At 34.5% G+C, this 25,538-nt stretch overlaps 12 protein-coding genes and 3 pseudogenes across 15 annotated transcripts, besides 5 other annotated features; 8 read left to right on the top strand and 7 right to left on the bottom strand.

Annotated features, from left to right (window-relative positions):
- Positions 1-10,955: part of a mobile genetic element that runs on past the window's edge.
- Positions 1,457-2,071, top strand: TVAGG3_0301970 (organellar and viral DNA polymerase type B; the record flags this gene model as incomplete). The annotated part of the gene is made up of 1 exon (XM_051229565.1): positions 1,457-2,071. One exon carries the CDS (start codon positions 1,457-1,459, stop codon positions 2,069-2,071), a length of 615 nt encoding a protein of 204 aa, XP_051099295.1.
- Positions 2,161-2,967, top strand: TVAGG3_0301960 (KilA, N-terminal/APSES-type HTH, DNA-binding family; the record flags this gene model as incomplete). Its single annotated transcript, XM_051229564.1, has 1 exon — positions 2,161-2,967. The coding sequence occupies one exon, from the start codon at positions 2,161-2,163 to the stop codon at positions 2,965-2,967; it is 807 nt and encodes a 268-aa protein (XP_051099294.1).
- TVAGG3_0301950 (uncharacterized protein) lies at positions 4,543-4,806 on the top strand (the record flags this gene model as incomplete). Its single annotated transcript, XM_051229563.1, has 1 exon — positions 4,543-4,806. A coding segment is annotated over one exon (264 nt), but the record flags the coding sequence as incomplete, so codon positions are not given.
- On the bottom strand, positions 6,537-7,361 carry TVAGG3_0301940 (uncharacterized protein; the record flags this gene model as incomplete). Its single annotated transcript, XM_051229562.1, has 1 exon — positions 6,537-7,361. The coding sequence occupies one exon, from the start codon at positions 7,359-7,361 to the stop codon at positions 6,537-6,539; it is 825 nt and encodes a 274-aa protein (XP_051099292.1).
- Positions 7,366-7,898, bottom strand: TVAGG3_0301930 (annotated as a pseudogene). Its single transcript has one exon. A coding segment is annotated over exon 1 (533 nt).
- TVAGG3_0301920 (protein of unknown function, DUF4106 family) lies at positions 9,915-10,103 on the bottom strand (the record flags this gene model as incomplete). Its single annotated transcript, XM_051229561.1, has 1 exon — positions 9,915-10,103. One exon carries the CDS (start codon positions 10,101-10,103, stop codon positions 9,915-9,917), a length of 189 nt encoding a protein of 62 aa, XP_051099291.1.
- Positions 10,956-13,756: 2,801 nt separating the features above from the next.
- Positions 13,757-13,808: a mobile genetic element.
- Positions 13,757-13,808: a terminal%2Cinverted (terminal inverted repeat of LTR286 transposon ID:TVAGG3_0301900).
- A 911-nt stretch (positions 13,809-14,719) lies between these two features.
- Positions 14,720-25,538: part of a mobile genetic element that runs on past the window's edge.
- On the bottom strand, positions 14,743-15,068 carry TVAGG3_0301890 (uncharacterized protein; the record flags this gene model as incomplete). Its single annotated transcript, XM_001295597.2, has 1 exon — positions 14,743-15,068. A coding segment is annotated over one exon (326 nt), but the record flags the coding sequence as incomplete, so codon positions are not given.
- Positions 15,069-15,244: a terminal%2Cinverted (terminal inverted repeat of Maverick-1A transposon ID:TVAGG3_0301710).
- On the bottom strand, positions 15,245-15,490 carry TVAGG3_0301880 (protein of unknown function, DUF4107 family; the record flags this gene model as incomplete). Its single annotated transcript, XM_001295598.2, has 1 exon — positions 15,245-15,490. The coding sequence occupies one exon, from the start codon at positions 15,488-15,490 to the stop codon at positions 15,245-15,247; it is 246 nt and encodes an 81-aa protein (XP_001295599.2).
- On the bottom strand, positions 16,209-16,794 carry TVAGG3_0301870 (uncharacterized protein; the record flags this gene model as incomplete). Its single annotated transcript, XM_001295599.2, has 1 exon — positions 16,209-16,794. A coding segment is annotated over one exon (586 nt), but the record flags the coding sequence as incomplete, so codon positions are not given.
- TVAGG3_0301860 lies at positions 16,919-17,794 on the top strand (annotated as a pseudogene). The gene has a single exon. A coding segment is annotated over exon 1 (876 nt).
- Positions 18,193-18,444, top strand: TVAGG3_0301850 (uncharacterized protein; the record flags this gene model as incomplete). The annotated part of the gene is made up of 1 exon (XM_051229560.1): positions 18,193-18,444. A coding segment is annotated over one exon (252 nt), but the record flags the coding sequence as incomplete, so codon positions are not given.
- Positions 19,072-19,847, bottom strand: TVAGG3_0301840 (annotated as a pseudogene). The gene has a single exon. A coding segment is annotated over exon 1 (776 nt).
- TVAGG3_0301830 (keratin-associated protein family) lies at positions 21,050-21,923 on the top strand (the record flags this gene model as incomplete). Its single annotated transcript, XM_051229559.1, has 1 exon — positions 21,050-21,923. A coding segment is annotated over one exon (874 nt), but the record flags the coding sequence as incomplete, so codon positions are not given.
- On the top strand, positions 23,130-23,930 carry TVAGG3_0301820 (integrase core domain containing protein family; the record flags this gene model as incomplete). Its single annotated transcript, XM_051229558.1, has 1 exon — positions 23,130-23,930. The coding sequence occupies one exon, from the start codon at positions 23,130-23,132 to the stop codon at positions 23,928-23,930; it is 801 nt and encodes a 266-aa protein (XP_051099288.1).
- TVAGG3_0301810 (organellar and viral DNA polymerase type B) lies at positions 24,579-25,103 on the top strand (the record flags this gene model as incomplete). Its single annotated transcript, XM_051229557.1, has 1 exon — positions 24,579-25,103. A coding segment is annotated over one exon (525 nt), but the record flags the coding sequence as incomplete, so codon positions are not given.

The following is a 25,538-nucleotide window of genomic DNA, read 5'->3' as shown; positions in this document are numbered from 1 at the left end:
CAGGTGGTATATTCTTCACGAAATGCTTGTTTTGTCAAGACTTTCATCGTCAATGTTTTGTATAAAAAGCAACCGCCGGAATTCCGGCAGGTGGTATATTCTTCACAAAATGCTTGTTTTGTCAAGACTTCTTCATCTAATTTCTCATGAACTTTCTTGTCTATGTTTTGTCATGACTTCTTCATCGTATTCTTTCACCCGTTGAATTTTGTATAAAAAAAGCACCCGCCGGAATTCCGGCAGGTGGTATATTCTTCACGAAATGCTTGTTTTGTCAAACATGAACGTCAATGTTTTGTATAAAAAGCAACCCGCGGAATTCCGGCAGGTGGTATATTCTTCACGAAATGCTTGTTTTGTCAAACATGAACGTCAATGTTTTGTATAAAAAGCAACCCGCGGAATTCCGGCGGTTGGTATATTCTTCACGAAATGCTTGTTTTGTTGAGACTTTCATCGTCAATGTTTTGTATAAAAAGCACCCCGCGGAATTCCGGCAGGTGGTATATTCTTCACGAAATGCTTGTTTTGTCAAACATGAACGTCAATGTTTTGTATAAAAAGCAACCCGCGGAATTCCGGCGGTTGGTATATTCTTCACAAAATGCTTGTTTTGAGGTCGAGCCAAAAGTGGCTCCACCTGTTTTTTCAACCAAAACTCATTTTTGTCTGATTTACGCTCATTGACGAAGAAATCTCAACAAAAACATATACGAAGAAGTCTATTTCCTGGACTGTTGTCAAAATGTCATGTTGTCACACTTTTTCAGAGAAGTTCATTTGACCGAGGGACCGAGGGACCGAGGGACCTGGTTAGATCTAAATATATTTTTGCTGAGTAAAATGACCAAATTTCATGAATTTCCTCATATGTTTGCTACCCCGACTTTTTTCGGCCTTGCATAAAACTCTATGAAATCATGAAAAAATGACCAAATTTCATGATATAACTGTATTTTTTTGACGAAGTGAACTTTTACTCTTCGTAAAAAAAATCCCTGAAATCATGAAAAAATGACCAAATTTCATGAATTTCCTCATATGTTTGCGACCGGTAGAAAACCGCGGGTCGAGATTCCGTACGAAAATCGTAAAAAAAACACATGAAAATCGTGAAAAAATGCTACCCTCGAAAAACCGAGGATAGAGATTCCGTACGAAAATCGTGAAAAAATTGCGACCCCGGTTTTTTTCGGGGTCGCCTAAAACTCATGAAAATCGTGAAAAAATGCGAGTACGTTAAAAACCGTAGTCGCCTAAAACTCATGAAAATCGTAAAAAAACTCTATGAAAACAGTGAAAAAATGCGAGTAGGGGAAAAATCCTGGTCGCCTAAAACTCATGAAAATCGTCAAAAAAATCCCTGAAATCATATCTTTTATACAAGATAGAAAAAATAAAATTAACGCTAGTTTTTTTAAAATATTTTTTTTTATTTTGTATGTAAAGACAGGAAATGACAAGCACTGAGTTTGAAACAGTTAAAAAGATAGACAATGACACCAAAGTGGTTAGAATAGGTGATTTAAACGTAAGATACTCAAAGAAATACAAAAAATATTCTTTGTCAGACATTTTAACACTATCTGAAGGAAAGAAAGCACACGACTGGGTTAAAAATGCTTCAACTCAGAAAATTTTGACAAGAAATCCTGAGCTGATGATATCGGTAAGATTCTATGGAACAAGAACATATCTTATAGACAAAAGTCTTATACCAGTAGTTTTGTTCTGGATTGACCCAGTTGTTGGATATAATTTCATAACATATGGTTCATTCGATACTGAACGTTGCAGTGAAGGCTTACTTTACATCGTTCAGAAACCGAAGGACTTCAATACAAAGAGATATAAGATAGGAAGAACATTTAATATAACTCAAAGATATGACAGTATAGTCAATAGAGTTAAGGTTGTGTTTGTGAATGATATGAGAGCTGCTGAAACAGAACTACTTGAAAAGTTTGAGAAAATGTATGGTGCTCCCATAAAAGGTAAAGAAACGTTTGAAGTAGATGAGATCGACAAAGCTATAAAAGTATTTGACGAAGTTGCTGAAAAATACATGTAAAGCGTTTATTTTTGGTCTTTTATACAAGATAGAAAATAACGCTAATTTTATTTTTTTTTTATTTTTTTATTTTGTATGTAAGAACAGAAATGTCAACAACAGAGAACACAACAACTGCTATCGTTCATGAAGCCATAAGTGAAGAATACGAGTACATACAGTTTAACAAACAGTTACGTCTCATTCGTTCGGTCAAAGATGACATGTACCAAATGCAAAGTATTTTGAATGCTCTTCGTTCTACAAAGCAAGCATACCATTGGTTTGAAAACCAACAGACAAAAGAACTTTTAGAAGAATTTCCTCATATGTTTGCGACCCTCGGAAAACCGAGGGTCGAGATTCCGTACGAAAATCGTCAAAATTTGCCAAATGGTTTGAGAGGTTGGTATGTACATAGACTTCTTGTAAATGCTGTTGCAATGTGGGCTTCACCTCGCTATGCTTGTTATATTTTCATGATGTTAGATGAAATTCATAGACAAGAACGTGAAGAGCTAGAGAACAAGCTTGAAGCAAAAGACAAAAACATACAGAAAAGAATACCACGTTCGGTACCAAAAGGAAAGGAAAAGAACTATAAGTATATGATTTACACTGAAGAGATGGAAAATGAAGAAGACAGAGATATGGTTATGTTGCATTTAGTCAGAAGAAACAACAAAAGCTTTTACGACTTAGCTAAGATTTACAAATCTGACAGAAATTGGTTCTATCGCGAAAACTTACCGATTTCAATGACACAAAATGAAGATGTTAAACAGATAGTTCAAGATACGTTACCTCAAACACACTATGATATGAAAGGTTGTACAATACTTACATTCAAAGAAGATTTGCCGCTACTGAAGGAAAAGATAACAGAGTATTTCGATAACTTCAAAGAGGAAGAGTAAATGAACCATATATTTTTCAAGCTTGACACCAAAGATGGCTCAGGTAGCTCTAGATGGTAAATTGTCTTGTCAAATCCTTCTGGCATTCCGAGTCCTTCCTTCCAACAGGAAAAAAATTTCCTTCCTACAGGAAAAGTTTTTCCTTCCAACAGGAAAAAATTTTCCTTCCTACAGGAAAAAATTTTCCTTCCTACAGGAAAAAATTTTCCTTCCTACAGGAAAAATTTTTCCAGTTGTCCGTCCGTAAACCATTCAAATTTTCGAAAATTGAGAACTTTTTGGCCGACCTTCAGGAAAAATTTTTCTTTCCGACAGGAAAAGTTTTTCTTTCCGACAGGAAGAGTCCTTCCTTCTGGCATTCCGAGTCCTTCCATCCGACAGGACACAAACGAATGGCTGACGTACCACCAACCGAGTCCATTCCAAAGCCAGAAGAACCGAAAGCCCCAGCACCACAACAGACTAAGACTCAAACACTTACATTTTTACGCTTGACTTTTTACAATTTGAACTTTGTTTGCGTAGATGTGAATTCTGAAAGAAGTATGAGGGTCTTGTATGACTTTGTACCTCCCCCATAGTTCATGTCTGTCAAACTTACCTGCCATGGACTCTTTCATAAGTTCCATGAAATCGTCTTCGGACAATCCGGGGAAAAGTACAATGTCAGTAAGTATTCTCTTTACATCCTTACTTAAACTCTTTGCTGTCTGTACACAAATGACAACTGAGATGTTAAAGTGTCTGAGCTTCTTAAGAATTCGACACATGTCTTGTTCTCTGTTCTTTAACAAAGGATGAGAAGCAAAGTCGTCTAAGATAAGAAGACATCTGTGAGGGTAAGTCTTCCAATCGTAAGATTGCAATTTCTTCGAAAGGTACTCAATCTCTTTCTGTTTGTTTCTGAAGTGTTTCTTCTCTAATATTCTCTGCATTTCCTCATTTGGGTCTTTAAACTTAGTTTATATACTCATTTATAGCATTGTACTTCAAAACTCTTCTTTGGTACTTCTTTATCCAATCCAACAACTCAGAGTCTTTTATACATACTAACTTAGACTTTTTTATAATATCTTTGAACGAATTGACGGTTTGGTCAAATTGACCAGAAGTACTACAAATGACTACTAACTCATAGAATGGGTTCTTCTCATCTAGTTCTTGTTGTTGTGCAGCCATTTTAAGATAAGTGAAAGTCTTACCGACCCAGGTGGTGCGATTAGTTATACCTTCTATTCTGAGCAAATAAGAACTTGTCATGTATGGGTTTTATCTGAGCATTTTCCAACTTCCTCTTGTTCTTGTTTAAAACATTCTCAATTTCTTGTCAATGTCAGCAAACTTTTTTTCTAACATATTTTTAGAAAAATTAAAATTTTTATCTTTTAGGAAATGTCTAGCGATTTCGCTATCTATATTCGAGACAAGCTTTTCGACAGCAAAACATCTGTCGACCATAAAATCTTACATAGTGTAAACAAGAAAGGTGAATTTGTTCTAAAGTTCTGTTTCTGGGAATATGACAAGAACCATAAAACATTAAGCAGAGAAGTCTTAAAATTTGTCAATGACAGACTTGTTGACAGAGATGACGCCTCTTGGAGAGATGAAGTCCAACAAAACTTCTTAGAATGCAAAGAAGACACATGCGCTGTTCTTGAAAATGAAATAGAAAACAGAATAGAAGAGCTATTAAAGGACAAAGACCTTTTACAAAAATATGGTTCTGAGAAGTTTGACATAACTCCACCAGAAAAGAAGAAGAGAGAAAAGAAAGAAAAGAAAGTAGAAGAAGAGAAGAAAGAACCAGAGCCAGAGAAAAAGAAATTTGACATGTAAAAATAAATTTTATTTTTAGAACATTTCTGGGTCAATGTCAATGTTCTCTCCTCTTTAGGAGCAAACACGGCTTAGACTCTAAAATCTTTTTACCCAATTTACCTTGAACTTCAACTATCTTAGACTCATAATATTCATAGTCGTCTGCTTTCTTTGGTTCATAAGGTATAACAAGTTTGTATGCTTTGCCTTCTTTAAGGTTTGAAACCTTCTGTCAAAACTTTCTTTGACTGTTAACAAACCTTCTATGTCTAAGTCTTCAAATTTCGCACCATTTTAGTCACAATAGCAAACTTAACTGGTTCGATGTTCCAAACTTTGTCAAATGAAGACTTTTCAAAATGGTAGAAGTAAACATTCAAATATGTGAATGGGTCTAGTTCTTCTTTAAGTCCTGACATGTACTTGTTGACTGAGATGAATTTTGTCATCTTTTCTATCGGATAAAAAAAATATTTTTTTTAAAATTTACTCAGAAAAATTTTTCTTTGTATATACACCATTCTGAATCTAAAAGACTTTTGACATTTGCCAAGAATGTTCGTTTAGACGCTGTCATATAACCATATTCTTGACAATACTGTTTATACGAATCGTACAATGACCTTTCATCTAAACACTCAAAGTCAGTTTCATCTATGAACAGTTCATATACACTCTTGTTTGCTTCTAACAATGTTTGTCTCTCTTCGGTATGTGGAATTTGTCTTGGATTGAACTTAGAAATATCTAATGTCATGAAATATGAGAACAAGTGGTTGTAAAAGTCAGATGTTAAAGTTTCTGCTAAGTCGTCAAAATATTCTGTATCTTGCATATGAGCTTCTGACGTTCTGACAACTACATATCTTCTGTCAGAACTTTCTAACTTCATCGGAACGGCATTGTTTGAAACCATGACGAAGTTTGCAACATTTTCACAAACTTTTGGTCTCTATACTTTCTTTCAACAACTCCAACTTTGTCTGTTATAAGACTCTTCAAAGCATCTGAGTTTAAAACCTTTGTTGTATCTATACTTTGAAGTTCGTTACATACTATAAGTTTCATATTCTCTATTGAAGAGTTAAATTTACCGCAGATGTTTTCTAAGTTTGTCATATTAGGGTTCGAATAGCCCTCTAACAGTTTGCATAAGATATCTGTAAAGAAAGTGTTCTTACCTGTTCCTTGTTTTCCAATTACAATGAGAGCAGTTTCATTTTTAGCACTTGGATGTTGTAAGATGTTTGCAAACCAACATAAGATATACTCATAGACTCTTTCGTTTCCATTGCATATAATTTCTTTGACATGGTCTAACCAAGCTTCTATAACATTTTCTTTCCATTCTACTTGTTCGTATTTATATCCAGTGAAGATAGAATAGAAGTTTGGAGAAGGTGTATAAAACTTTATACCACGAACTGAAAAATCTTCAAGTTTTGACAATAAGATATCCCAAGCATCTAACATCTTCATACCAACTTGTACAACTTTTATTTTCTTAAGTTTCTGTTTACATTCTTGTTCTGAAACTATTGTCGCTCTTGGTTTGTTAAAGACTACATCCCATTCTTTCATGACATAACATTCTGGGGCAGAGTCGACATAAATGACTAAACGTTTCAAATTCTCGACTGCTTTGTTATAGTCTCGAAATGGACACATATTTCTGAACGCTTGGAAGTCATAAAAATCTGAAACGTCTATTCTGTACATTTTTATAAAAAATAAAAAAAAATATTTTTTTATTCTTGAGCTATTTGTTGTTCTTGAGCTATTTGTTGCATTTGTTCCATTTGTTGCATTTGTTGTTCTTGAGCTATTTGTTGTTGAAGTTGTTCTTGTAGTACAATACTTTCACCAGTTGCATCTTCCAATTCGAAACTTTCTGCCGTCATTGACAAATACATAGGACATAAAAGTTTTACAGGAACAAAGTTTGCGTCAACTAAGGTTAAGTTTATGTTTGCTAAAGTGTTTGAGTTCACTAAAGCTGAAAACTCTGCATTCGAATGAACAATAGGCAAACCAGCAGAGAAAGTGTTGTTTATACGCATGAGTATCTTTTGGTCATAGTAGTTTCTGTCGACATTCGAATAACACTTTGAACCTAAGTTTGAAACAATATATAAAATAGGTGTACTTAAAGTCAATGGAACAGACATTCCTTGTATGACACCTTTTCCTGTTATAGGAAACTGTTGGTAGTAAAAACCAGATATAAGTTTTGTATTATAGCTCATATCGTTTATAGTAAACTCAGTCGGACATCCAAACATAATGAAACCTGCTCTAGTTGCAGCACATGTTACATCCGTCCTTAAAGTATTAAATAAGTCAACAAAACCTGTTGGTGGTATATCTGAGTAAGTATCTTCAAAGAAGTATTTTTTACCATTCACAACAATAAAATCTTCTGGTGTCAAAAGAGCAAAACAGGCTTTAGTCGTCATCGTGTTTAAGGTCAGTTTACAATATCGTCCTTGAGGACTTTGTAAGTTTGTTGTTATAGAATTATATGACTCAGGGTTTTTAGTCGTAATAGTATAAACCACTATGTCTTCTGCCATTTACTTAGCAAGTAAATTTTAATGAAATGTTGTGGTCGTCAAATATTTTTATGACGTCTGGGAAACTATATTTTAAGTTCAACGTTTCACCTCCTTTCATAACGTATATCTTGTCAATGACATTATATGAAACACCACAGCAAGCAATGTCAGGTTCTATTTCTTTGATGTTTATATCGTCTGCCTCTGTCAAAAGTTTCAATAGTTCTTTCAAAATTTCATGAGGTGCGATGACATATGAGTTCACTTTTACAGGGTTGTGCTCAACCAAGTTTAACATTATACCCAAAGCCTGACAAATCTTCTCCTGAGTTTTAAGTTTGTCTTTAAGTTGTTGGTAGTCGTTTCGAATATCTGCAACAGAACTTAAGTCTCTGCTAACTTCAGGATATGTTGTTCTTTTACAGGAACTATTGTTATACCATCTTCGTCTTCGTATGGTTTCCCCACTTCAACATCTCTTTCTTTGACATTGACAACAACACTTTGACTGTTTGTTTGAGTTGGTGAATTTAACTTCACATCTGCCACCGCCATTAAACCTTTTGAAACACTTACGCTTCTATTTTTCGGAAATGACATTTTACTTAGAATAAAAAGATGGACGTATTTGAGTATCTCTTCGAATTGAAGCAAAACAAAGTTTACACACACAAACAATACAAGTTCATTGACAGAGTAGTTCTTTACACAAACAATGGAAAATGTTATAGAATAGCAGTCTTTGCTGAACCAAAATATTTTCATAAAGCAAAGAAAGTTGGTATAACCGAGATGGTGAAAGTTCTTGACGTTGACAAAAATATAACAACAAAACTTACAGATATTTCTAAAGGTAAGTTTATAATACAATACTATATCAAAACTGGCGTACTGTCAATATTTGACGGAGAGAAGTCAGTTCAAGAACAACTTACTGACCTGCTGCCAAAATCTGCTCGATGGAAGCTGTCGTTATGCCAATCTGAGGAGCCCCAGCAGGTTTCATCGAACGAATCTTCAAAAGAGCATCTTCCGTGAAAAGTGCTATTGGTTTTGTAAACTTCTTTGCTTTCAATTCATCTGGACCGTCTCTGTCACCAGTATATTGTATTTGAACTGTACCAACAGTTGAAATACCACCCATAAAGTCTTCTGAGTCAGCAAATGGAATGCCAAGCCAAAAGTTTGAACGGTCTCCATTTGTATATTGAGTTTTTTGACCTCCTGCATGAGTCCATACTTTCACATATGGCATAATAGAACTTTGCATTTCAGGGTTAATGGTTGTTGTGAAGTTGTTGTTAAAGTTCATAGCATCTAATGTCAAGTTGTATGACCTCATATCCTCAACTGTGGAATATTCTTCTCTTGGATAGTATTTGCCATCTATGTTTATATGATATTTAATACCAGGGTTGTAGAAACAAGAATAGTCATTTATAGTTCGTCTGAACAGTACAAACATAGTATCTGCATGTTTCATTGCAGTTGTTAAGGCAATATCTGTTCTTGCACCTGGGTCAGCACTTTGGTTTCCAACTTCACCTGCAAAGTCTTTGACAGATATTTGGTGTATAGGGAACATAAGTGGAACTGCAATATATTTGGCAGCTAAAGCATTTGAAATATCTGGGTCCAACATATAGACTGCAAGTCTGCTTTCTATTCTCTTGCATTCAAATTTTTCGCATGTGAACTTAACTGGGTCCCAAGCAGTTCCAGCAGCATTGAAGTAGTAGTTTACTTCAGTGTTGAGGTTTGAGAAACCAAAGTCTAAGTCAACTTTGTCTTTGCAAAATTCGGCGAATGACGTTTGATTTGCTCCCTTTACGTCTGTAAGAGTGAATGGGTCTTGTGTTGGTGCAATGACTAAGTTATTTTTGCTTGGAGTAAGTTCGATAGAAATTTTTCCTGCCCAGTTTGGCAAGTATCTTAAAAACCTGAAGATGAGGAAAGATGACAAAGGAACTCTAAGTTTCAATTTTACTTTGGTTACTGCTGCTGCAGTTTGTCCAGAAAGGTCAACATAAACTCCTGGAACGTTAGGGTCAAGTCTTCTTATTTTCTCAATAGTTGCATACTGGTCTGTTTGTTCTCTAGCTTGTGGTTGTACTGAGTTTCTCAAAGCGAACCATTCATAGTTTGCCCATGTTACTGTTTGAACTAAGTCAGAGTTAGAATATATCTTATATCCCATGAAAACTTCTGGAGCATATTGGTATCCGACATAGAAAATTCCATTGCAACCTTTCTTGTCAGACAACTTGGCAGAAGGTTTTATTTCAATGTCTTGTTCCACGTATAAGAAAGAGTTGTCAATAGAAATTATATGAAACCTGTCGCAAGCAATATCTACTGTTGTTGAAGAACCTTCTCCAAACTCACCTACGTTTCCATAAGAAACAGCAGTTGTATATTCGTAAGTTCCAGGAACTATTTCTGACCTTCTAATGGCATTGTCGCATTCGTTATACCATTCGGAAACATTTCCATTCATGGCATCCAAAACTGTTGGCGTTATATTCTGAGCGGCGTACATTTCATATGGGTAAAAATATAGAATAGTTGGGTTTATGTGTCATAATAGAACCCACGTGGACCAAGCTTTACTTTCTTCCTGACTGAGTTTTTAACTCTTCTTTTTCCTTCATTGCCACTACTTTCACTAGATGAAGTTACTTCTTCACTACTTTCACTTTGTTCTACTCTTCTTCTTTGGTGTCGCTTTGGTAACTTGCCCTCTGCTTCAAGTTGTTGCATCTTTGCCTCATGTTCATCTAGTATGTTGCAAATTTTCCATGCCCTTTTTGCCTTTTGGCTCTGGTCGCCCATCTCAGGTAACCTATATCCTAGAAAGAGTTTGTCATAGTTTGTATTTGAGTCGTCGATTATTGTTTGCATGACTCTGTCCTGAGTTTCCGGTTCAAGCTCTTCAAACAGTGCCTGTCCATATGGAATATGCTCGTTTCCAAATATATGTTTTTGTAGCCATTCTGGTTTTCTTTCCATGTTACCAACTATATCTTTTGTGAATGGGAAAGCTTTTACCCAATCTTTCAGTCTTGCGTCGTTTATTTCTGTAGTTGGTTTTATTTTGTCAAGGAACATGTTTTTCAATACTAACATTTCATTTGGTACTGTCCATTTGAGTTTTCTTAAATATTCATCCCTTCTCAGTTCATTGTCTGCAAAGTAAGTTTTTATGACATTTTGTAAACTTTCGTTTGCAAGGTCATGTACAATAGGTTCTCTTCCTTCTCTGTCCCTAACTTTCTTTCTAAACTCTTCACCAAATATACCATCTTTATGGTTCTGTGTAGTTCTTTGAGATAAATGTTCTAGAACGTCAGGTGTTATATTTCCATCAGCCATGTTCATTTCATACTGGTCCAAAATATCTGCATGTTTCATATCTTTCAATGGCATTAAAGCCGCGCTTAAAATACCAGCTATGTCTCGTTCACCATTGACTTCCATTGCGTCTACAACTTCTTGGAATTGAGGTTGTAAGTTTATGAACCACCTATCCGGATTAGCTTTATGACCCCATCTCATTGTAGTTCCATCGTCTGCAGAAACAAAAGTAGGTTTGTTTCCATCTTGGTTAGGTTCTGAATGAACTTTAAACAATGTTTCATTTCTATATGTTTTCTTGAAATTTAACCTTTTATTTTCACCGAGTTCATCCGAAGATTGAACGTTAAATGCTCGTAAGTAAAAAGGGTTGTTGTATTTGTGTACATTTTCTTTCAGTGCTTCCATTCTATGCTGAATATTTTCATCTGGTGTTGGAGTCTTTTGTATGTCGGCAAACATTTTTCGATATTCTTCTACTATGTCAGCCGAATTTTTTTTAGACTCTTGGAAATATTCCATATTCTCCGCATACTCTTGTTGAGGGTCAAGATTTTTCGGCTGTTCCAAATCTTCATCTAGTTCTGTGAAGTTAGTTTCCAAAGGAGAGACTTGTTCGTTTCCTTCAGGCTCTTCTAGCTGTTGTTGCTGAACTATTTCTTCCATGTCTGGTTGTATCTGAACTTCTTCCTGTGGAGTTTCTTGTACCTCATCTGCTGGCATTTCATATATTCCGAGACCGTTTTCAACAATTTCCCTATCTAAGTCATCCGGACTCATAAACCTTTCTTCTTTCGTTCCGTCTCTATTTTTTACGCGTTTCATGACGGGAGTTGAATTGTCATTTAGCTCTGACATCAAATATCTCGGAGTAAATTCGTTCATGTCATTTGGATGATATGCTATTAAATCATATCCCTTAGCGAGCTTGTATTTTCCAGGTTTGAATTTATATCCGTTTTGGTGCTGAGCCATAAAGCTAAATAGGTCCGGGTCAGTATTTCCATCCTTGAACTTTCTAATAGCTTCTTTATATCTGTCACTAAAGTCAATACTATCTGGGTAACCATAGTCTTCCTTAAGCCTTTTTAAGAATTCTTGGTTTCCTTGTTCTCTACTTCTTTTATGTCCTTGCTCTGTTTGTGGTTGTTGCTCTGTTTGTGGTTGTTGCTGTGCAGTGTTTTGAACTGTTGGTTGTGGTGCAGTGTTTTGAACTGTTGGTTGTGGTGCAGTGTTTTGAACTGTTGGTTGTGGTGCAGTGTTTTGAACTGTTGGTTGTTGTGTTGGTTTTGGTGCATGCCTGTGTCTGTGTCCATGTGACGATGTAAATGTTTTAGGTAGTCCTGGTGCAGGTGCTTCTCTTGGAGGGTTTGGTGGTATATAAGTTCCACTAGCTAGTATATAAGTTCCACCAGCTGGTATATAAGTTCCACCAGCTGGCACATATGTTCCATCTGCAGCGTAATGTCCTACCTGACTTTTCGTTTTTAAGAAAGCATTTACTAGGTCTGTTTTGGTCTGTTGTAACTCTTTTTCTTGACTTTTCACAACAGTTGCTCTAACGGCGTCATAGGCACTTTGAACTGCCTGTCTCGTTGCTGCATCTGTTATTTTCGTCATATTTTGTGCTACTTCTTTTAACTCTTTGTCGAAACCTTCAGACTTCAGTTTCTTTCCAGATGAGAAATCGTTCACTTGTTTCACCTTACTATGAAGAGCTTCGAAGGCGTTCTTAAAGTCAGCATTCGTTAAAGCTTCATTTGAACTGTCTTCATCCGCTTGTATTTTTGTCCTTATTGACCCTATGAGTTGGGCTGCTTTAGCGTTGGCTTGGGCATCTAACCAGTCATTGTTAGCTTTTATATATTCTGCGCTTTTCATTGCCTTTTGCATGGCTGCGTCGTTATTTTTACTTTCTTGTGCTAAGTTTTCATACTGTACGGTTTGGTTTTGCAACTGTAAAAGTTTTTCTGCCTTTACAGTTGCTTCAACTTCTTTTTTATACTCATCGCTATCCATATATGTCTTCAGGCTTTTTGTTTTATTTCTTCATCTTTCAGTACTTTATATCGAGTAGTATGGTTTTTCAAATTTACAACATCTTGTTCCATTTTTGCTACTTCTGCTGCTTTTTCTGACACTTTTTTCGCATATTCCTCTGTACTTAGTTCTTTCAGTTGTTCTTCTTTCTTCTTTTTCTCTACGTTTAACTCATTGAGTTTCTTTGTGTCTGTCATATTCTAGTTTCTTTTCGTTTTCACTTATTTGCTTCTGTATGTCTATGTTTGACTTTTTGACATCTGTTATTTGATTTTTGAGTGAACTCAAATTCATTTGACTTTGAGGGTTATAGGCTGTTCCGTCTGCAGCTCCACCATAGCCTGCCATTTTCGCTAAAAGTGCCGCTCTTAAACCTCCACTCTGTGCACCAACAACTCGGTTTAAAAGCATAGGATTGCTTGACATTTGTTGCAACATAGTGGGGTCATTCAGCATTTGTTGTTGCAACTGTTGTTGTGGTGTTAGTTTTACTATTGGATGTTTCAATGCTCTCTTCCTCTTACGTATATTCTTACGTAGCTTACGTGGCATTTTAAGTGAAGTTAAAAAGCGGTTTTATACTAAACATCTTCGGGGCTAGAGGGCACGAAGTGCCTGGAAGCCCCAATACCTTTTTTTTTTTTTTTTTTTTTTTTTTCTTTTGTATCCAATGTCATATTGTGCTTTAATTTCCAAAATTTTGTATACATCTTCCTCAAAAATTTTTTTCTTTGGTCTTCCTCTTTCTTTTATTGGATAGCCGAGTAGTACGAAAATTTTTTTCAAACGTTCTTTTCCTATTGAAAGTGTTTTTGCCGTATCTTCGAGAGTTACATTTGGATTATTAATGTATTCTTGATATTTTTCTTCAATTACGTTGAGAACCTGATCGGCGGGAACGGTTGGGAGTTGAAAAGTTTTAAGATCTTCTGGGTTTTCGAGACGAACCAAGATGTCTTCCATTTTTTAATTTGTAAATTTTTCAATTTTTCAAAAGATAATTTAAAAATACTAGTTATTTGATAAAATTTGTTTATTTTAAATAAAACAATTTTTTTTGAAAAATTATATTAATGATTTGAAGGCAAAAGCCAAAAACTTAATAGATAAAACGCTCTTTCTATATAGATCAACCTCTATTATTAAATTTATAAAAATGGAGAGATTTTGCAAATTATTTTCTAATATATTATATTTATAATCATTTTATTTATCCCATTAATAATTGTGAACCCAGAACATCTTCCCTTCAAAGTGCCAAGCATCAACACACATTCTCACTCACAAATTTTTAAAACTCATTGCCAAAAATCTAAAAAACTCACAATTTTTTTTAAATTGATAACACTCAAGCCGTTTCCAATCAATAATTTGAGAGTCTATATGATAATGTAAAAGTTAAAACATTCAAGTATTTAAGTATTTCTTTAAAATATTAAGTTTTTTATTTTTCCAATAAAATTCTAATATCAAATATTTTTATTTAACGATTAATTTTATTTATATTTTTATAGTTTTTTTTTAAGAAAAAATATTGTTAGGGTTTTATGGATTTTCAATTAATATACAAGATAATTCATGAATGTATATATTTCCAAGTTTTTAAGGATGCAACACTTTACATTTGTAAACTGTCAAAAATGAAGTCACGCTATTTTTCATGCATTACACTTTCCTAAAGTTAGTATACATATCTTCAGTACTGAGGCACTGCGCGCCATCTTACTGAAGATATGTCAATCTGACACTCTACAAAACCGCTAACGTATATTTTACATCGCAGATGCAATATTTCTAATAACCTTAAACTATTTCTGTCACGTAAAGTATTTATCATATAAACCACCTCATCTCACCTCTCTGTACGTTATATATTGTGCGCAGGTCATTGCCCATGGCAACTCCCCGCGACACAATGCACGTGCATGAAAAAATAAACGTTCTCACTAACGTTCACACTAACGTTTTCACAAAACGACTTCACTACTGTAAAAAATAAACGTTCTCACTTACAAAAGTATTGCAACTCCTCCATTGCTGTGCTTCACATAACAGCTCATAATCTTCAGTATCACTACTGTCGCTCCAATCGTCTGAGTCAAATTCACTGTCAAAATAAATGTTAGTAAGTTTTGACAAATGTAATGAAACACGTTTACCGTTTGTATCTATTGCTTGTATAAACTTTCCATTATGTTTACTATCATAAATGCTTAAACTAACTTTACCCTTTCTCCCTCGTATCTGATAGAATGTATTCTCACGCGGAACGAAGAACAAATTCTTGAACTCATGACCGTTGTAGTTTGTTATCTCAATAGTTTTCGTCATTTATATAAAAATAAAATAAAAATAAAATAAAAATAAAATAAAAATAAAATAAAAAATAAACTTAAAAATAAATGATATCACCACCCTCACACGTATGAAAACATAGCACAAAAATAAATTTAGGGTAGATGGTTAGATCTAACCTCTTTTTTCACCTCTTTTCTACCCTGTTGAATTCATTGCTTTATAACTCTCTTCCTTGGTTTCTTTTTAGTTGCTTTCTTCACGTCTGTCTCCAACTTGACTGTCTTTCTTCTTCGGCCGTAATGATACCAGTTACTTCCACCAGTCAATGGGTCAAATGGTCTTTCGTAAGGGTTTCCATACATTCCATAGGGACCATACGGAAGAACTACTAGTGGAGAAGAAACATTTTCTTTAGTTCCATCGACTCTATTTAAATGCATTGTTTCACCTTTCATCTGGTCATTAAAGTCTTTTGCGTGTTTTGCACTCATCGTCCTTTCCTAAAGCATTTTCTGACTCAGTCGCAACCAAATTGGATGCTTTATTTATGAGCCCTATTTTATTTAATCTTAACTTCTTTGCAACCCAGCCTCCAATCTTCCTTTATTTGCATCTAATGTCTTTGAAACCTTCCTCCACTCATTTTATTTACTGCGTCATAAGCTCCAAGTGCTTTTGCTCCAAATGCTAATGCTTTTGTTCCCATTGCGCCTAAAGCTGCCCAAGCTACCATTTACACCATATTAAAATCATCTCTCTTCAATATTATCTCATAAAAGTTCTCGTTACTGGAGAAAGTCAATGAAACATAACATTCTCACGGCTTCGCCCTCACCGCTTTGCGGTCTATCTAACTTCTTTCTTATCTCATCGCTTCAAAATGTCTGAACAATTGCTAACATCTTCTACAACAGTTATTTCATCATGAATGACCTTCAAGAACAAGCTCATTTAATATGCTATTAAAATCATCTCAATAATGAGTCCATCCTTTCCATCCTTTAGGTAGCACAACATCTTTCATTGAAGAAGGTTCGACAAGTCTTATGTTAAACTTACTGACAAAGTTTGTTATACTATAATGCTTCGGCGGCGAATACATATAGTTTGAAAGACATAATATAGATTCTTCAGCAAATTCACTTATACTGGATTTTATAACAATGTTCTCACGAGACCAAATACCACCAATTGACAATCTTGTAAGCAATCCTGCTGAACCTTCTACTGTAAACGTCGATGGTAACATTCCACGAAGGTCATCTATTGACATCTTTGAGTCACTGAATTTAAATATTTTCTTAAAGCAATCGTCATTATCTAACCATGCAATAGCTTTGAAGTTTTCATTCGAATATACATCTGCTTCATTAAATGTAAAACCTGACTTCTTTGCAGAGATGACTTTAAAATCTATTGAGTTTGTTTCAAAATTATATGCTATGGTAACTTCTGAAGGTAATGGATGTCCTTCCGCAGTCAGTTGTTCTCTCACTACCGTTTGAAGCTTTGTGTTAAAAACTTTCATGTCATCTCCTGTGTCTAGGTTCACATACACAGCAACAGGGAAACTATCTTGCTTCTTTGTTTCATCATTATATCTCAAAACATTAAAGTTCTTCAATAATATTGTTCTTCCTGCTGGAATACTTCGAACCTGTCTGATTTCAATAGCTTTCTCACCTCCTACATACTCTACCCAGTGTCTTGGATATTCATAAGTATACTGACTTTCTTGAATTTTGGTTGGTTTCATCATAACGTGTTCATAGTATATCTTTATACTCTTGTCAGTTAGACTCGGTGCTATGTTCTGAATATTTCTGACTTGCATTTTTAATGGAGATAAAATGAAGCATTTAATACATGACGTAGATGAAGACATGAATGAAACTACAGACAAACTTAACTCTTCTCTTATTCTTCCTTTCAGCAAAGATTATGAGTTCTGTTCAAATGGTGTTTATTTCTATTGTGGAAAGATGGGTCAGGTAAAGACATTTAACCTCATTCGTCATATACTCATAACAGAACGTTTAGGAAATGACTCTTACTATGACCAAATCATTATATCAGCAACTTCAGACTCTATGGATCAACAGCGAAAACATTTATGTCAAAAGTTCAAGCCTCTGTCGTTAAAGTTCCAGACAGTGAACTCATTGAATTTCTTCAACGTTACATTCGACGTAAGAGGAAATATTATGCCATCGTAGAGTTATACAGTCAGGAATGCAAAAGACTTCTGAGGAGATGGAAAGAATTATTGACAAACACCACTTACGTCAATACTCAGGAGTTTACGATATGAAACGACTTACAAACTACATTCTGTCAAAACTTTCAAAATACCCCTTCAAAAAATATCCATCAAACACTTTATTAGTTTGTGACGACTTCGCCGGAAAAGGTTTAGTTCAAAGCCTGACTCACCATTAGCTAACATCATTACTAAAGTCAGACATTACCATTTAACTGTAGCAATACTTATGCAAACATGGAGGTTTTTAGCTTTAAACATAAAACGTCTCATAACTGACTTCGTTATCTTTCAAGGTTTCTCACGCTATGATATTGAACTCATTTGGAAACAGTCAGGTATAAAATTACCTTTTGAAGAAATTTGGGAAGCATATAAGTCTCTCATCTCTCCTCGTTCATACCTTGAGATTCATATCATGACTAATACCATTAAAGTCAAAAATATTCCATGGGAACGACCAACATTGTTTTAAAGTTTAACCTTCAATTGACTGATGGTAAACAAATTCCATGCATCTCTGTCGCCATTTCTGTTAATATTTTTGCTGTCATTCATATCATCCACTTCCCCATCCGTTAGCTTTTGAGGATATGCGTTAGAATAGCTGTTCTTAAATGAAGGCTTTTCACCTTTGAGAGCATAAACTCTATAACTTTCTGCATACTTTATGTTTGAACCTCCTGAGCCATCATTGACATAAATTTTTATAGGCTTCCACCCTTTGTTCATGTTCCTGCTTCTTCCCTTAGCTCTTTTGTTCAGTAGTTCTACATCTTTATACACAGCCCTGTCTCAGTGAATTCAACAATATTTTCATTCGTTAGCTTTACATTCAAACCCTTGTCGAGTATATTGTTCATTTCATACATATAAAAGGTTTTTATTCTATATGAAATGAGAAGCAAATCCATCTTAGCTGGTGCCGTTAATGTTCCAATTGAACCAACATCAAATGTTGACTCACGAACGACAAACAATATTGTCATAAAGAACTATAGTTCAGAGTGTTTGAAAGAAAAAGAACCAGAACTTAAGTCGGTGAATTTAAACACAGCTTCAAACGCTAACGCTACATCAGATGTTAAGTTAGAGTATCCACCACTGGACCAAATTCTTTCAAGAGAAGCCAACGACAACCCTTACACAAATGTTCAAACAAATCCTTCAGATAACGTAGACCATTACCTTCTTCAGTTATACCAAACAATTTTACTCAAAGACGATAAGAAGCTTTTGACAAATCTTATAAGTAAGAACCAAATAATTCTAACAAAGGAGGACCTTGAAAATGTTATCTCACGAATAACAGGGAAACAATGTGTCATTGACTATCTCGACCCTGAAATCGAATGCTGTGGTCAAACTCCAATATTCATGAAAATAGGTAACATCCGCATCATTGAAACACCAGGAACTACAGGAGTTGAGTTTAAGTATAAATATTCGAACGAATATACAAAACTTTCAACAGAATATAAACTTTGTTTGAAATATGTTTTAGTAAATTAAAGCAGTCAGGAGGGCTCTTTGAGCCCATCTTGGCGCTTTGCGCCGTCAGTCAAAAAAAATTTCAAGTTAGCAATTTGTAATATCTATCCAAAACTTCTTCAACAGTATCGAACTCATCTTCATAATGCAAACCTAATCTTATTGACTTGGTGCAGTTTTCACTAACACAATATTTTTCTGTTCTCTTGACTGACATAACTAACTCATTTGTTTCATCAAACAGCAACAACCAAAGTTCATGACCTAATACATAACATTTATACTTTATATTTTTAGCTCTGAGTTCTCTTGTAAGCTGTTGCATTTAATATTTTCTAAAAAGTCAACTTCAACAGTCATTCGCACTGGTGCCTTCAGTTCTACAGGCTCTCCTTGAAAGTCAACAAGTCTGAATTGCATGTCTTTCAAATTATGAGGACTAATGCGAACCCATTTACCTAAATGAGTTGCTATGACAGGAACGTTTGGAATGAACATTGAATTGACTGCATAACAGAAGGATTTATATTCTACTGAACCTTTACTATTAACTCCTGAAATACCTGTGACATTAGCTATTTTTGACTCAATGTACAAACAATTGCCATAACATACGTATGGAACAGATTTCATCTCAATCGTTTTGTCAACACTTTTCAAAGGAAATGTCATATGGTATGCTCCCAAAAGAAGTTGTACTCTATGACTCATTCGTGTTATCTTAAACTCCTTCGCATAACTGAACTTCAAAACTCCTGCAATAAGTTTAACATTCATTAAGTTTTCTTCGTTATCCTTGTTTATTGTAGTATTTATGAGGGCATTTAACACTCCAGCTAATGTTTCCATCTTATATTCTACATTATTGTGAAATCTTATTTCATACTTCTTTCCATCTATTTCAAGCTCCATGAAATCTGTTTCATCAGTTATAACGAATGAAGCAATAGTATTAAAGTCAACCATTCTGAATGCAAGCGCTCATTCTGTAGACCTAAGTTTGTTTGTAGCTTTACTATCCCGTATTCGTTTGGGTCTGTACTTTGCAAATAGAACAACATTTTATTCTCATTAAAATATGAGTATAGCTGCATATGCGTATGAAGCTGACAGAGCTAAACGTTTATATTTTGGTCAATACTCTCTCACACTTACTGACAAATATATTGTTATTTCTGATGGAAATACTGAGAAATATATAACATGGAAGGACTATGAAAAGTTTGACCCTATTTTAACTCCATGTACTATGCCGTTTATAAAGGACGGTGAAATTATTGAAAAAGATAATACAACAGTATATAAGTCTGTTCATGAAGCATTAGAATATATGTTGAATTATAATCCCGAACGATTTGACCCAAGCACTACACCATGTGCAATGCCTTTTATTAAGGACGGTGAAATCGTAAGAGTTCCGGATTCAACGGTTTACACAGCTGTTCAAAACAGTTTACAAAACATTTTAGCGAATATCTTTAATTCAGAAACTACAGAAATGAAATTACCATATATAACAGATGCTAAAGAAATTAAATCAAAAACGACAACATTATTTACGTCACTTAATGATTTAATGACTTATATCATTAATATTCCTGCACCAACTACAGCATTTGATCCAAATTCGACAGTTTGCAGTGTACCTTTCATAAATGACAGTTCATTAATTACTTTAAGGGATTCGACAGTAAATGAATCATTAAAGGCGTCATTAATGAAAATCATTGATTTTAACTCATTCATGAATACATATAATTCATTCATTAATGTTTCATACACTTCTAAAGAAGGTGAGCCAAAAACTATAGATAAAGCGGTGTATGAAATAAAAGCACCAATGACGAAATTGAATTCGTTAACTTTTGATGGTGATGGTTCCGTTAACAGCATGACATCCGGAAAAACGATTTTAACGAAAGAATACTTAAAATCTCATGTTAGTGAGTTCGTTGAAATTGAAAAAGAAGGTGGAATTAAGTTCGATCCACTGAATTTCATTTTCAGCTTAGCGAATGCGGGCGTTAGTTTTGCAGAATGGACAACTATACAGAGTGAAATAAATGCAATATGGACGTTTTTGGGGTCAAAAGCGGGAATGGGTGAGCTTGTAAATGCTGCAAGAACATTAGGTGAAACAGGAAATTTTGTAGATGGTTTTAAAAGACTTGTTTCAAATGTTTTAACAAACACAAAGAAATTATTTAGATATACCGTACATAACGGACGGATTTTCGAACAGGTAGCAACAAACCCTCCGGTTATGACTGCGTTGATGATGGTTAGAGACATAAAGCCGCGTAACGACGGGAACGAAGAACATGAACAACAGGATACTGGTCGGGTTATTCGAGACATTAAAAACGTGTATCCTGAAGTTATTGATTTATTTAGAGGAGTTAATGATTCAATTTCAAAACATTCTATAACCCTCGATGAAGAGAATAAATTAACAGATTATATATTCGTCATTATTGCAGAATTAATGAAGAGAATAAATGAAAAAGGAATTGGTGATATCATTAATGTCAGCGATGTAATGATGAAAAGAAATTTTGACTCATTATTTACAAAACCGAAAACAGAATATAGTCTTTATGACGTAATTACCGAATTAATGAAAAAGATTAATGATAATAAGAGTTCTGGCGGAAGAGTTGAATTAGAAGTGAATGATGTTAATGAGAAATTAGCCGAAAAAGCAAACAAAAATGAGCTTTTAGCTCTGAGTGATAAAGTCAAGAACCACGTTCATTATATAACTTCAGACGAACAGATTATAACGGACTACCATGGATATTTAACACAGGATGAACAAATAAGCACTGAAGATGTTAATGAAAGAAGATATAAATTCATTCGTGCTAAAGGTTATGACATAAGCTGTACTGTACAGTATGAAACGGGTAAAGCACCAGAAGCATTTGATTATAACGATGAAATTTATGCTTCATACTTCTTTGTTAACGGTGTATTAGTTGAACCAAGATTTACATTGAGAGTTAAGGCAAAAATAACTTTTGAAGATGCTATTAAAAGTAAAGCTGACAAAGTTGAACTCGAAGCAACGAACAAAGTTTTGAAATCTCATAAACACAACATCTCCGATATAAATGAACTTCAAGCTACATTAGACAGTAAAGCTGACAAGAACCATACACATAAATCCTTCACTACTGTTAGAGCAGACGACATAATATTGAACTATACCCTTGGTTCAAGTGCACCATTAGAGAATCCGAGTACAAGCGTAAAAGATACACTAAACAATTTAGATAACAGTTGCAGGAATATCGAAGGTCATGTCAGAAACTTTGAAACACATGAACTACCAGCAATGTTAGAGAAGAAAGCCGACAAGAACCATACACATAAATCCTTCACTACTGTTAGAGCAGACGACATAATATTGAACTTTGACCTTGGTTCAAGTGCACCATTAGAAAATCCGAGTACAAGCGTAAAAGATACACTAAACTCCTTAAATGGTAAATGTATGAACATTGAATATCATGCCATAAACTTTGAAACATATGAACTACCAGCAATGTTAGATAAGAAAGCCGACAAAACAGAGCTTCAAACATTAAAGACTGAAATACTTCAAACATTATATCCTATAGGCTCTATTTATACGTCAATGAACTCAACAAATCCAGCAAGTGTTTTAGGTTTTGGTGAATGGAAGCAGATTGTAGACAAATTCTTATACTGTGCTAGATATTCAAAGACGGCAGGAGGTTCGAAGAAAATTAAAGAAGCAAACCTTCCACCGCACACTCATACAGGAACTACAAACACAACAGGTAATCATTCACATTCAATAACAAAAAGAGGTTATAGAAATCTTGCAGCAGGTTCGGATAGACAGGGAATGGATAGATATGATATTTCAAGTGACCCAGTAGATTCAAGCACAGGTATTTTCTGTGGAACCACAGGAAATCATTCACACACTTTCACAACAAATCCAACAGGCTCGGGTGAAGATTATATGCCACCATTTATGACTATATTCGCATAGTACCGTCTTGAATAAAATCTTTAACTTTACATAAATGAGCTTGAAAGAAGTATTCAAACAACATCCATGGAGGTCATTTAAGAAGTTCAATGAAGCTGCAAAGAGTTGGGGATTTACTAACAGAGCTGAAGTGAAAAGGTTCTTTGACAAAAATGTTGTACATCAAACAAAAATAAACCCTTACGACTACTTTTTACCAATTTACTCCAACACTCCTGACGCATACCAATTTGACACTCTCATTCAAAGCAGAAAAGGAGGACATAAACCATTCCTCATCTTCATTAATGTTAACACTCGTAAAGCATATGCATATCCAATGAAAAATAAAGGAACTCGTGAAGTGTTAAGAGTTTTACAAAAGTTTGTAGCAGAACATAGCCCAAGTACTTTAACATCAGACCAGGATTCAGCATACCTCAGCAATGAAATCACAGAATTTCTCATTAAGCATAACATAACTCACTACACTACTGAAGACCATAACCATAATATTTTAGGTATCATTAATCGCTTCATAAGAACGCTCAGAGATTTAAATCAAGAGCGAGACTTTACCGAAGAAACAATGAAACATTTTCTCGAAGTATATAATTCCTCAACAAATTCTACAACAGGACATACACCAAATTCAATGACACAACAACAAGAAGAAAAGTATATACAAAAGAAACGAAGTCAAACACAAAATATCAGAAATTCAACACAATTTACTCTCATTCCTGGAACAAAAGTTCGTGTAGTTCTTGACGACAAACCCTTGACAAAGAAACGTTTAAGGTTAAGTCGAAATTATTATATCGTAGACTCTACGCAAGGTAATGGATATCTTATAAAAGCTGCTGACGACTCTATTGCGTTTTACCCTCGACATAAATTAGTTGAAAGTAGTAATGGCAAACTTGCTGAAACCATTGACGAAGCAAAGCGAGGAGTGGTTATTGAAATACTTGGCTACAACATAAACGATGACACTTATAAAGTAAGATATGAAGGAGGCGTTGAAGATGTTATACCATCTAAGAACTTGAGAGAGTCAAAGCCAACACATCTGGGACCATTAGAGCGGGAGTACTGGAAAGACAAAAATAAGCCAGAAAGAATAAGAAAATTCTTCTAAACTTTTTCATTAGATGTAAATCAGACATGAACGAGAACAGTCATGATATCATTAATGGTACCATTTATTTTAACATAAAGACGCAAAGCGGCGGGGCATAGCCCATGAACAAAAATAATTTTTGCTGAATTCAGCACAAAATTCTGAGTAAAATGACATATGGTACGTGTCAAACCGTTGAGTTTTCACAAATTTTAAAAATTGCTGCGGAAAGTTCGTCAAAAAGTGAAGGTTCCCGACGGTTTCAAACCGCCATACTTTACATGAAGATAGTTTACAATGTCAACTAAATATCATGTACGATAGAAACGGTTATGTAAAGTTTACATTTTGTACAAAAATATTGTGAGTAAATGAACTCATTATTTTTGCATCATGACACGAAGTGAAGATTTGCACTTCGTCAAAATGTGATGCAAAACAAGCATTTTATGAGCTTACTAAGGGCGTTATAAATGAATTCAAAGGTATTTACATACATCCTGACCTCGTTCATTTTGTTGCTGAATTCAGCAAAAATAATGTTTAAGGTAGATGGTTAGATCTAACCTCATTTCTACCCTCATTTCTACCCTCATGAATTTCCTTAAGATAGAAAAAAATAAAGTTAATTTTATTTTTATTTATTTTTTTTATTTTTATATAAATATGATTACAAAAATCGAAACATCAGCACTTTCGACAGCATGCACGGCACCAAATTCATTAATCATGAATCCTACGTCAATGTTGGTAGAGATGAAAAACTTCATTCCTTCTTCATATACTTTTGAAACAGAAATACAAAGAATAAAGCAAGAACTTTTAACAAGTAATTTAGACTGTAGTGCGAAAGATGAAACAAATGGAGAGGAGCTATATGAAATGCAAGATATCATAGACCATTTGCCTAAATTACCGGAAGTTCAACAAGAAAAACTAACTATTCCTGAATTCGATGAAATTGAAGTTAAAGTTACTGATTCAGTAGAAATAAAGAAGTTCATACGTAAAGTAAATTATGAATTCCTTGGTTTTCATTGCAACCATAAAGTTATGGACAAAGATTGCGACATGGTATATAAGAACATCTCTGACATATATAAATCTGAGGAGTTTAAGACTTACGATAACTTTGTTTCATTAGCTGCTGAATGTGTGTGGCAGATAAGAGATAAAGACAGAAGAGGCAAAGTATGGAACAAACAGATAAAACCAACTGCTTCAGATTTAAAGAAAACCATTGACGCCTTAGTTGTTCTAGCAGGTCAAATTTCAATGTATAACGCAAAAATGAATCCGCAATGTTCAAAATGTAAAGCAGCAATGAGGAAATATAACTACTCCGTCAAAGAGATAGAACGTATGAGAAACGACTATGCATACTTAAAGAAAGAAGTAGAGAAACCAGCAGAAGATAAAATGGACATGTTGACATTTCTGAACAAAAACTATCCAACAGCTGATGATTTCCTTTTATCTGATGTCAAGAAGAAGTATAAAGAAACTTTCGACATTGTTAAAACTTTTGATATATTAACTGAAGAAATAGAAGCTACAAAAATATTTAAAATTTCACGAATTCATAACGTTTACCATGTAAAACGGTTATAAATAATGAGGGTAGAA

This window comes from Trichomonas vaginalis, chromosome V (genome assembly GCF_026262505.1).
Source record: "Trichomonas vaginalis G3 chromosome V, whole genome shotgun sequence".
Classification (NCBI taxonomy): domain Eukaryota; phylum Parabasalia; order Trichomonadida; family Trichomonadidae; genus Trichomonas; species Trichomonas vaginalis.
Note: the sequence above shows the minus strand (reverse complement) of the source record. Positions and strands in the feature narration are given on the sequence as shown.